General features: G+C 35.7%; 1 protein-coding gene across 3 annotated transcripts in view; it reads left to right on the forward strand.

The window, feature by feature from the left end:
- The window catches only part of LOC110828487 (uncharacterized), a 226,568-nt gene that overhangs the window by 83,279 nt on the left and 130,354 nt on the right, over window positions 1-12,935 (forward strand). The window contains exon 3 of one of the 3 annotated variants that reach the window (XM_087346542.1): window positions 7,779-7,930. The exons of the other annotated variants lie outside the window; for them this stretch is intronic. Within the exon in view, the coding sequence (XP_087202668.1) occupies window positions 7,779-7,874 (96 nt within the window). The 3' untranslated portion in view covers window positions 7,875-7,930. Of the gene's footprint in view, window positions 1-7,778; window positions 7,931-12,935 lie in introns of those variants that run through there. 3 annotated transcript variants of the gene reach the window in all.

The raw sequence follows: 12,935 nt of genomic DNA on the forward strand, positions 1-12,935 counted from the left end.
TCGACTAGAAATTAATTTTAATCAAAACAAAATATGAATTATTCGGGAAATTTAGGCACTGTTTACCTTTGGATTGATGTGACGCTATAAAACAATGTAACATGTCTGTTCATAAAAGTAACTGAGTAAACAATAATGAGGGTGTTAAGACGAGATTCAGGTCAATGGATGGACGGGAAATAATGCCGATATGGAATCGTAAGACGCCAGTGACTTTAAAAACCCCGACACACACAAGACAAATGCAGACTCTGCCTGTCTTCTTAAACCTGCGCATTTCGTCCTACGTTTTGTTAGTTTAATATTGCTGATCCGTCATCAAAACGATTTTAAAGCCCAGTTGGTAGACTATACATCTTTGATAAAACTACACCGTCCCTGGATAGAATTTATGTCTTAAACTATCCTAAAATTTTGTCGTCTCAGGAAATGAGGCGTTGGGACATTGTTCTCTTGGAACCGTTACGTCACTCATGAGTAGATCCAGTTATTTGCGCTCGCTTGGAAAGTGAAATAGCGGCATGTTCTCACACTTCTTTGTTACATGCTTTTAAAATCCGTTCCTTTCAGATAACAGAGATGGTTAAATGTCACGTTTATATCGTGTCCGATTGTTTTATCAGAGAATGCTGCACGCACGCACGTGCGTTGACGTAGGTCTTATGTTTGTGCTGCATTCCTATTTATATTTTCAGTAAAATGTATTTATAATGTAATCGCAACAGCCCTGAAAATGTTTTCAATTCAAGAGGTTTCTGCGTAAAGTACTAGTTGATATCCACAAAACCCACGTATTTGGTATTCAAAATGGAAGCCAGCAACTCATGCTGTGTGTTTGCGTGAGTGTACTACATAGTTAAGTGTAATGAGTATACACATTTCAATATTTCCTTACGTTCTTCTGTCTTCTTTCCTTAGTTTTATTTATTTATTCATTCATTCATTCAACCAATGTTTTGCAATAGTCTGTCAAATATTCTTTCCGCTTCTCCTAACGGTCGGCGTTAATTATTTTTTCAGTTTTTACAGGAGTGATACTTCTCGTAAACGGAACAGAAGTGTATAAACAGAAACGAATAATTATCAGAGAACATTATTTCCACTTGGTCTTGCCTTCTCTTGCATTTTTTTTGTCAAACCTCCCGTTTATGAGAGGCCTCTCTTTGCACCAAATTTCACTCTCTTTACTAAGAATCAAAGGATTCCCAAGTATAAACGAGTTTCCACATACTTCCAGTCCAATGTCCTAACGATTATGTCAGGACGTTGTCAGTCTGATTTCTGTGTATGTGTGTAGGTATATATGAATGAATTATAAGCTATAAAAATGAATTACTATTGTTACTGGGACAATTATGATTGACCTGTTATTATGAAACAATATTTAAACATGTGTGCTTGCATGTTCACAAAACAGATTGGCATAGAAGGCGGAGTAATCGTCAGAGAGTCATCAGAGGTTAGAAGGCGTATCTGAAAATAGTTGCTGCATTATTGTAGTCATTCTTTTGTTTTCAGTTTTCAACATCTCTGGCCACGGTCATTATGGTACCTCGTAAAGTACTTTTTTTCGTTGCACTTGATTAATTGGTACAGCCTTATAATTGATATTTATCTTAACCCAAACCGCTGCCTCTAACAAATGGGACAAGGGGTTTCGTTTCTTTGACCACAATAGTCACACGTGTATATCCCGTCTTGTGGGATTCCTGATAATTAAACGTCCTAGCAAAACAAACAAAAGGCTTGCCCGAAGAATGTTCTCGCATGCACGGGGACATTCTGTTATTTGAAGGTTAAATGACTTTGCCTCAAGCGAGAAGCTCCTTATTGACCCTCACCTTGAGTACTTAAATACTTCAGTGGCGTTTACCTGTAATTACTGTTTACTTACTCTTTGTTATACGCCTCTTTATCGATACTGAAATCGTATAATATAACAGTGGTACCGTGTTCGTAAGTCGGTAGGACTGCCGGCTACCATGATTGAATTTTTTGTTTTTGTTAGCCTATCCAGGCGAATACCCGGAGAGGAACGTTTCAGAGGTGGTTGCTTCCTTAATCATCATTTAGCAAGCATCTCTTAAAAGCAAACTTCTACCAGAAATATATCAGAAGGCATTCACCTTCTTTGTTTCTTCTTAGAATTGTCTTAGATACTTTATACTTAAGTAATCTCTCTTTACAAGGGAGATAAGTGGTTTGTTCTATTCTTGCGCGACTTTATGGTAGCGTGTAACCTACAAATAGCGTTCAGGGTCTTCTGGAAACAAAGAATAATAGTTTCTAATGCGTTATTACAGAGCTGTTTCTTTTAAATCCTGTTGCTGATGAACATTTCACATACCGTCTATTTTTTTTCCACCTCGAAAGTAGGAAGCTGTTAAAGCATGGGTAAAGATCTGAAAGGGAATTCCAATTACATTGGGCAGGCGCTTAATAAAGTATTCTGATCGCTTTGATTTTGGTCTGCCGCGAACAGTGTAATCCCATCTCTGTATATACAGTGGAGTACCTACATAAAAAGTCAAGGGTTGTAAATAAACAAATGCTTTGGATAGGTTGGGTAGGTGAGTCAACAGTCAGTAACAAAATGTTTTTGGTGCCAACTCAGAACTCATTAAGAAACCACTTTTCGTGTCTGCACCCAATTTGGAATCCAACCATGTACATGAAGCGAAATAAAACTGAAGAAAAAATTCGAACTGACAAAAGGTGCATGATGAATAAATGATAAGTGTTAAGAATAAGGTGTGTTTACCAATCACTTAGTGAGCAGGTGTAATAAAAAAGTTGATGTATAGTCACAGGTTAGCTCCCAGTCGTAACCCTTTAAACGCAAAAGGCTATCTATAAAAACTACCAAACATGTTCGACATGTGAGTAAGTTATTTTTTATTCGTAAACTCGTTAAATAAAAGTACAAAGCTGGGATCCAAAAATTACTTGGACAAATGTTTTATACTAAAATTATATATCTTAATATGTATCTTGCCATTACCAAAATGTTAAACGATGGATATTTTGAGAGTAGCTTTGAACTTCGTACGAATACAGACTATATATAACCGATGCGAATCAAAATTCAGTTTTGTGTAGCAAATTCAAAATTTTATCGAACCCGTTCAAGTGAATTTAAAGATTAAACATGTGTATACTTTGGGTAAAGAATGCATAAAAGTCACTAAATATTCTGTAATTTTGTGTCTTAAAAGAATTTGACTGATGTGTAACACCTGTAAGTAAATTTACAAATTTAAAATAATTGTAATTGTTCTGTTTGGTAGTTATGTATATGTAACTTTAGAATGATAGCTTGAAGCTAAGTTTCTCAGTTACATTTTCTAGAGACAAAAGACTTCATAAACCCTCTGCCTTTCTTTTTTAAAGGGATGAAATATTACGAAATGCGAGTTCTGTGCCGTATTTGCCTGTACATATAGAACTTCAGCCAACCGTCCATGCGTTTCCAAAGTCTTTCCCAAACGACGCACCGTAGACAAAATTATAAAGTTAGAAAATGTTTTTCTTGGACAGGTAATTCCGGAAGAATTATCGACTGTAGCTGTATTCTGGGATCTTGTGCTGTGTACTCTGGTAGAAATTTACCGACGTTTTAGAAGTACTTACTGTCTCCATCATTAGAGAAGAGCTATTGTCCTGATAATAAAGGCAACAAACACCTCTGAAACGTCGGTAAGCTTCTACCAGAGGATCCTTCCGTGTACATTCGTGTTTATCAACCCGCGAATGGTTCGTAGGCCGAACTTTGTGTTGTTCTGTAAATTCTTGCTAGCATTATTTATATATATATATATATATATATATATATATATATATAATGCTAGCTTAACTGTAATTGTTAAAATGCCTTGTTGTATGTTGGACTGACTATGTGATAAAATGTAAGAACAAGTTGGGAAAGCTGTTATATTTACCGAGAAATGATAATAGGATACGAGTTTGAATACGTTTATTATTCCGCCTGATTCAAAAATTTTGTTTGAACGAGTCGACTTTGACTTTTATGCTGACATTTTGTACAAGAAACCGAGCTGTATGACAGTGCAGTGTGATGTGACGGAAATGGAAGATTGACTTTATAAGAGAAATTCTTAAAACTCTTAGTGTCACATAAATAATCGTGTATTGTATTTTATAGTAAGCTCTTTTATACCATTCCACATGCTGGCTGATTTTTCAAAGGGAACTATTGAAGGGTACATGAAATACTAATTTAACGTGAATAATTAAGATTTTATCACCACTATAAACAAAAAGATTTCAAGTTTATTACTACATTGGAAACATCCAATTCCTTTGAGGATTGTCTAGAGCTATAGAGTTGGTAGCAGTGTAATTAGACAGAATGAGAAACACCGCCATTTCACCAATGAGAAAGCGAGAGAGATAGAATTGACTACATCAGGAACTCATCCAGATACAAAATGCAATTATGCTTCTACCGATCGAAATCTGATTCAGTAATAGTATAACGGGTTGTATAATAAAGCATCACCACCTCCCAGATAAAAATCTTCAAAAGATAAATTAAAATCTTGTACAGTTTTAAAGACGGTAGTAAGCTTCGTATTTAATGGAAATGCAAGTAAAAAATACGAAACATCATGTGATGCGTGAAGTACACAGTTAAAATGAATAAATAAAGACCAGTTTATTACAGCTATGTAAGATAAATTTCTTCATCAAACTGCTCTATTTTATAATATGAAATATGGTTGCCATTTATTTAATCAATATAAAGATTTAATTTACGGAATACGTGAACGAAAATTATAGTAATTTTAAACCTCTCCGAAAGTAGTAGTTTAAATTGGCAAAAGTATTCGTGTCATATAGGCGTAATAACCTACATTAATGGAAGTAATTATTGCTCATTTCCATATTCCCTTTAATTATTATCGTGTATTCCTTCAGTGTAAATTAAGATGTGGAGGAACCATGTTGTGGTAAGAAACATTTTGTAGTAAATTAGTGAAAGTCCTTGGCCTGTGTTTGTTCTTAATAAATAAATCAGCATAACATTTTTACGAATATATATTTCAAAAGTGATGATTCTAGGTATTTCTTTTATAAATGTACAGTAGCCTCCTATCCAATGGGTACCGGGGTCCTTTCCCGGGGGTAAAGCCAGCCGGGCGTGATGCTGACCACTCACCCCCATCTAGTGCCGAGGTCAAGAATGAGTAGGAGCTATACCTCCACTCCCCCCAAGCGCCTACATGGCGTATAGTGGGACAGCTTTACTTTTATAGTTATTATGATTATGCGACCTATACGAGACAAAAGACGGTCGGATAATCTGGAAGATTAATGAAAGATACGAGGGTAAATATTAAATCAGTTTAAATATCAGTTTACGATATTATTATATTTCGAAGATTATTGAATACTGCATCGAATGAAAAAATCTCGCAAACAAAAAACAGTATTTAACAAAATGTAAATTTGTAAATGAAAGAGTTTACTTTTTAAGTAAATAAATAAATAAATAATAGATATTTGCACTGCACGTCGGATAAAACGAAAGCCGATAATCGGGACCCTGCTGCTCCTACGGAATGTCCCAAAAAAATGTATACTCGAAGTTAATATTCCGTTTTACTGTGTACGTACGTTTTTAGACACACTTTGTATTCCATTTAACAAATATTCTCTTATTTTACGTGCGAAGGCCTATTATATTTGAGTAATTCTCTGTTGTTTTACGAATATATATATATTCCTGTTGACAAAAAATAATTCCTTCAGTCTTATTAATAACAAAGCCTATATTTTTTTTAGTTTACAAAAAAACAAAGATGCTGGAAGGGGCTATAAACTTTACTGAAATAATGTGTCTTATTTATTATGATTGTCTTAAGAAGTCTTAAGTAGATAACTATTTTTTCATTTACGACTGTGGCTCCTCATAGTGATTATTTGATGCACTAAGTGGTTGACAACGAACCAACACTGGGAATAGATCGCATGTAGTCGCCTAGCAACTGACTGAAAGCAGGGGAAAAGACCAATGAACGAGCTAAATTACTGCCTTTGCTCTTAAACTTTATGAGTGATAGCATACCAGTTAAGAGTAAATATCAGTGTATAATTTTTAGCTCAAAGTAATATCTCTGCAAGGAACGTCAGCAAACGTTTACTGTCAGCTAATTTATGAGTAATATCCACCCACTTACTGCGAGCCGAAGACGATATTAATTCTAATCACCTGTGTATGTATTATCTTGTTTCCTTGTTGTGAATATAATGCAGTTAACACAAGCCTAAAGTCATGTTAATTTCATTAACCACTTCTCAGCTTTGTGCTAATTTTATGGCTTTGTTTCTTCTTCTTCTTTATGATGAGACCGTTGTATTACTCGCCCGACCTGGACTGAAATACAGTTTTCTGCAGAACCCCTGCTGATTGAAGACCTTATTCAGTTATGGCTTCTCTGGTCAAATTGAATGAGAACGTCATATTACATTCCAGTCTATTTTGAGGCTTTCATCCGACTAGTGGTGACACATTGGTCATTTATGAAACCACCCACGTACACCATAAAGTATTTACTGAAGACTGGTAGAATGCATATCTGACAGTGTCACTATGGGACTGTAAGTTTTTCTTCATGAACAATTATGCGAACAACTTGATATTTCAGAAATATATATTTTTTTCTCTAAATACTTTGAATGTCCAAGGCCTTGGTGATATAACAATGATAAATATATAGATGGTCTTCTGTGACTTGCTCGGGTAGTGTTTTGGATGTGTGCCAACTTCGGAGGAACATACTACCTCCATTATCAGGGCTCAGGTGATGTAATAATTAGTGTGTTGCTAAAAGAAATTTATTTGCGGCCATAAGATATTGATCGACCGTTACAAAGATATTTGTTAATGGACATTGGTGGTAAAACTTCGAATGAACTGTTAACGAATTAAACAAGAATTCAGATTATTTTTTATTACTTTTTATTCTAATTTTACTTTCATGGTGCACGTTCCGTGGTCTTTTGAGACAAATATATTAGTTTTAATTTATTTTTGTTTCATATTGAAAGACATTATCTCGTCTTCCTAGGTTATTTTATATGACGTCAAACTTGGGATCGGTACAAAATATGAATTGGAAAGCAAATTGAAGGAAGTTGTTGTAACGTATTTTAGTATTATTCTAGAATTTTCCTGGAGAGCCGGTGAAACCCCACAACAAATTATTTGGATGTATGGTCTGCGGACCGAGATTTGAACAAGGGACCTTTTAAGTACGGGACCACGATGTTTGGTTTTGTACGCTCAGTGGGACTTTCTAAATGTCTTCATAAGGTCTTTATACCGTGCTAAGCAACGCAAGAACAACACCCGACAGACAACTTGTGTTTGCCCACGTTACTAGCTCTTGCGGTTAGAAGGAAAACGCGTGTACTATGTAATCCAAAGGCATTACCTACGTAGGAATTGAGGCAATGAGCTACAAAGTACTGCCGCTGGGAAATAATGTTTATAGCATGGACTGTGTTTGCTTAACTGCTACCCATCTGATATCCTTGCGTTTTATTGCCGTTGGACGTCGAACGCACAGATTCGCACCGGTTGCAAACGAGTATTTTCTAAGTTAATCTGAACCACATTCCATATGATCTGATTGCCTGTGTAAGATTTACACTGAAATGAAAATAGACAAATTTTACGTAACAAGAATAAAATGTTGGCCTATATTCAGGCTTTGGATAAACGTTTATAAAATGATATGTTGTTCTCCTTTCAGTTTGTCCGCGTCTTTCTGTGTTGTGCTGTCCTGTGTACAGGTAGAGGCCTAGCGATGGGCTGGTCACTCGTTCAAGGAGTCCTACCGAATGTCTAAACAACTTAAGAAATCTCCCACATGTAAGGTGGTCAATGTCCTTCGACGACTAGAGCCCGCGGGTAAATATGTATTCCTTAGAATTGTTACCATTTGCGTATTCTCTTACCGAATATTCTATACAGCCAAATACTACATAATAAGTGAAATTAATTAGTTTTATATCGCCTTAACGTAGCTCATTTATACTCTTATTAAGACTCCAAATGTTATTTAAATTTTGTGTAAAGGAGATTATAATGATCAGAAGAAGCCGAATGGACATACACGGTAAAACTGCTAAGAATTCTCGACCTGAATAGTCGATAGTTGGTCAATAAATTGTCAGCTTTGTTTAACCTGAAGGTTTATTGCCGTGTTGAAAGAGGCTACTGTTGAAATCAGTCCGAAGTCAGTTGAGTCCAATTTGAAACAGAACAATATTTTCTAGTATCTCTTTTAATATTATCTTCCCGGCTACCCTTATGTATTCAAGTGTTTCGTTCCTTTAATTTATCCATTAACATTTGGTGTGCATTTCTCATCTTGGACGTTCCTTCTGAATTTTGTTTACTACGTTTTAACGACAAGACAAGAAATAAGGACAGAATGTCAGAAATGTTCTCTGATCTGATCGTCAGGTTCATTAAGTTGGTAGTTTAATTAGAATTCCGATCTGCGTCATAAGAAGGTCTTGTGCCGTCAGCTTTAATTTATAGAATGCTGTAGCCCAAGTTATCATCACTTTGCTATTTAAAGACGACTGCTTGGTGTAGGTGGGAAGATAATTATAATGGAACTTAAAGAAATAGGGTCGGAGGATGTGGACTGGATTTATCTGGCTCAGGTATAAGATTATACAGCTCTAACGAACCAGAACAACACAATCCAGTAGGTTATAGTAGGACGTAAATTGAGTCAAAACCAATTATGTCCTGTTCAGAATGCTTCTTTCTTTACCAGAGTCAGTACAGTGACTAAGAAAGGCTGGGAGTTTGGAGTATCATTCCAGGAAGGGATTCTTATTTTCACCACACACAAATCTCTCTGGAAACCACCCAGCCAATAGGAGACGGGGTCTCTTTCAGCGGGGACAAAGCAACCGGAACATGAATCTTTTAACTCCATCCGGTAATAACGACATGGCGTACACGCAGATGAATAAAATGTCATTAGGGGGTTGAGATGGGGTCAGACAAACTCATATACTTTATTCTGTAATAAAATAATACTGCTGTGTATAAAGTTTCCTTCTGTTATGTTAGTCTGAAGATGCAAAGAGACCGTATGAGGTAAATTCAGTGCTGAAAAAATTATCTTGCGACCATTCCCATTTAGTTAACATGCAAAGAGTGCAATGCAATACATGACGCTCTGTGTTTGATATTTGTGTCGCCAATAAATGATGTGCGTAATGCCACAGCTAAGTTTAAGGAAAGCAAGAAAAATTCAGTGTTCCGTCCTTAGCTTGTCTTCCACTTAAGGGGTTGAATTGTCTTTTTATCGAGATATCAGGTTCTGAAGGCGGCGACAGTGGAAGTTGTTGTCTACTGGTTTCTTGTGCCTCTGAATCGTCTACCAGACTCCAAGGCGCAACAACCCAGAAGACAGCCAACTTCACTGTCTTTTATTGTTCATATTGTTCATGAAAATTGTGAAATATTAATGCAGTAATGATACACATAAAGGAAATCGTTATATGTATGAGATGAACTATAAAAAATAACCAATGTCTTTACACGGATAGCGTATATTTTATTTTAAAGAAATCGATATAAGTAAGTTAATTATAAAATAAGTTCAGTTTGAGTAGATCACTAATAAATTATTTAAATGTTATGAACAGCATAAAGATAAACTCATTGTTTTTCTCAGGAATGAATTACATTCATGTGATATACATGATTTTCAAGCAAGTTATGCAGCGGAAATGTGACAGCAGAGCGATCTGTCTTAAAGTAAGAAACCATGTATAAACATTATAGCCTTTGGGGTGTAAGCATTGGAACAGAGTACCTGATAGAAAGACCAGATAATTCAAACTTGATTCATAAATTTATTCCTTCCTCCCTCCCTTCTTCTTTACTCCCACATATCTCTCGGTTTCAGACTCTCAGACACAAAGACCATATATTACGTGGAACATGTGTATACCATTTTCATTGTTGTACGTGTGCGCATCTGTTGATGCACATGTTGTTATGTAAGCCATAAATATTTTTTGGGCACCAGAGGAGGTTAGGATATTATTTCGCGTGTGGGTGTTTTGTTGAACGAAGCGGCGATTTGCACGGAAATGGACCTGCCATCTCTGTACACGTTTTCAATTCTGGTTGATCGAGTCCAATCAAGTTTCCTTTCTGACTCCACACATAATATGCTGCCACTCAACCTTAAGACCCTGTTATTATACAAAGTACTGTCAAAAGCGACATTTAGCAGCAAAATTCTTCAATATCACAACATTAACCACGATTTTGAAGCTGGATAGCATTGGTTTTTGCATCATTGTCAGGATATAAGCCCAGACTGTGTAGTGTGGTTTGCTAATTAAGAGATCCTACCACACTACATACATGTCGTTAGAGTAAGCTAATTGTAATCTTTAAATTTAAAAAAGATATATTGAATTGGTTATTTGCAAAACCACATGAGTACACAAAGCTCACTTCACAGGAAAATAAAAGTAAAGCTGACAGACGCACTAATTTACGTGTGATTTATTTTCCCCCAAGAATAATTGGCAAGTCTATTTTTATGCAGTTATGACTCATGTGCTTATATGTCTCTATTCACCGAGGAGTTGACCTGTTTAATTCGGTGTAGGTTTTAATGGTTTCTTTATGTTAAAATCCTGAGCCAGAAATTATTAGTAAAATAAGAAGAGTCTAGGACTCGAGTCGTTTTAAGGGGAAGCATACTATAGTTAAAACTCTACATGCATTGTAAAGGCTCGTAAGGGTGTGATTCTTATGGGAAAAGACGCAATAACCCAGAAGACATTCATCTTAAAATGGATTAAACTTTGGTTAGTAGACTTTTGATCATTGTTTGACAACCATTGTGCAAAGTTGCTGTACCCGATGAAACAAACTACATAACTGTATGTAACTAGGTCTTTAACTGTGAATTGATACTGACAAAAGTCCACCACAATTCTCACATGAAGTGACCGGCGCGCGGGCTCATGCCTCCCCGATGACAAGTCGTCGGCTGACCGTCTGAGCTAAGACACGGCCGAATGTATCGTTTAGTCATGGCCTTCTTAGTTCAAAGTCATGTTTTGTATTCGCACGTTTCCTTCTTTGTTCGTAGTCACGGTTGTGTCTGCTACAAAAAATCACGTGTGGCACATTTAGTTTCGTAGAATTGATAATGCTGAATAAGTTTGTTTGTAGGTTCGTGATTTCATTTCAGTTGAGTTGGAAAATATTGTCTTTGCAAGAAGAACATTAATTCTGGCACATGTCACGTAGTATGAATCACGGGTGGGATTTAATCTTCGTAAATTGGAGCTACTTTTATTCTCTAAGAGGAACACGAATTGCACTCACGGATTTAATTAAAATTTAGACCTTTTCTCGAAGACTAGAATTTAGTCAGTTTTGATATAATTTATAGAATTTTAGAAAATTGATGTATTTGCGAATGGTGTTACGTGTTTATTTTGGTGAAGTTAAGTTAACCAAAGGATCGTATTGATACTGACATCTCTAGAAGCTCTACAGTACTCCATGAAGAGGTCAATTTAACAGTTTAAAAGCATACCATGATTGTTATAACTGCGTGTAAGATGCAGTGTATTCGGACACGGTTTAAAAAATTTTGTGTCTATATTTGCGTGCATTGTATAACGTACCGTTTCTGGGCTATAACATACAAATAAGTCCCAGTAACCTTATACGTGATAACACTGTATTGAAAATGGAGCGTTCTTTGTATTTCGGCCTTTTGGATTTTAATACTGTGTGGTTTTAAAGGTAAAACGAACGTTTACATCGAACACACAATCTCTGTCTTCAGGATTGAACTCAAGATGGAAGTAGTGTCGACCAGTTAGAACATTTCTTTCAATTAAATGACTTATCACTTAGTGGTGCCAGTTAAAGAGGGATTACGAGCTGTTAACTCAGGGTAGGGGCTCACGGCACGCTCAGTGATTAGTTAGGAAAAATATATAAAATTTCCTGGTTTGTATTAATCAGTGCTATAAACTGGATAATTGGTGTGGGGTTGATGCCTGGACTTTAAATTCCTCCAGGTTCAAAATAAACATATAATATCAGAAAGGGAAAATTAAAATACGATTATATCGTGATTATATATAGTTTCTTAGTTTAAAATTTTTTCAATTTGTTCTATATGCAAAGTGAAAATTTATAAAAGAATATGACCCTATGTTTCCTTGCGTAATGCGTAAGAAATACCTGAATAAAGATCAAAAAGAGCATTGCATTAAGAAGTGAGAGATAACACATGCCACAGCTTTTAAGAGGCCTTTGTATTCTTCTCTTAACGTCTTTGAAGATGTTATTATATTTCTCATTTCTTTGTTTTGGACTTTATCCATCTTTTGTTGAGAGTTTTTTTTAAGACGGACGATGGTTAAAGTTTAAAATAAAGAAACGATCAGGTCTTGGTCGGTCTAGGCTACTTTCCTATATGAAGCTTGAGTGGAAGAGAAACGTAGATGAAACATAATTCATGCAAAAATAATTGTTAAAAAGTAGCGAAGACTTTGGAAATCTGCACAGGACGAAACAGGAAAATATTTTGAATCATATAAATGGTAATTAAATAAAACCAGACTGAATTATGTACATGCGTGGAGTATGTAACTAGATACAGAAAGTTAAGACAGAAACTCGACGTTAATTCTTCAGTATATACGAAAACGTTACAGGAAAATATTGTTTCTATATCGTCCAATAATACATGATTCTAATATCACACCATTTGTCGAACAGAAAACTCAAGTGCTATTGGAAAATTCGCACCTGAGATTCTTATATGTTTATATACAGCAATTTCAGATATAATTTACAAGGTTATTAAGGAAGATGAAAACTATAGTCATACCTG

The sequence above is a fragment of the Zootermopsis nevadensis genome, unplaced genomic scaffold (genome assembly GCF_977971745.1).
Source record: "Zootermopsis nevadensis isolate Lab colony 2312 unplaced genomic scaffold, Znev_1.0 Znev_ptg000010l, whole genome shotgun sequence".
NCBI lineage: Eukaryota > Metazoa > Arthropoda > Insecta > Blattodea > Termopsidae > Zootermopsis > Zootermopsis nevadensis.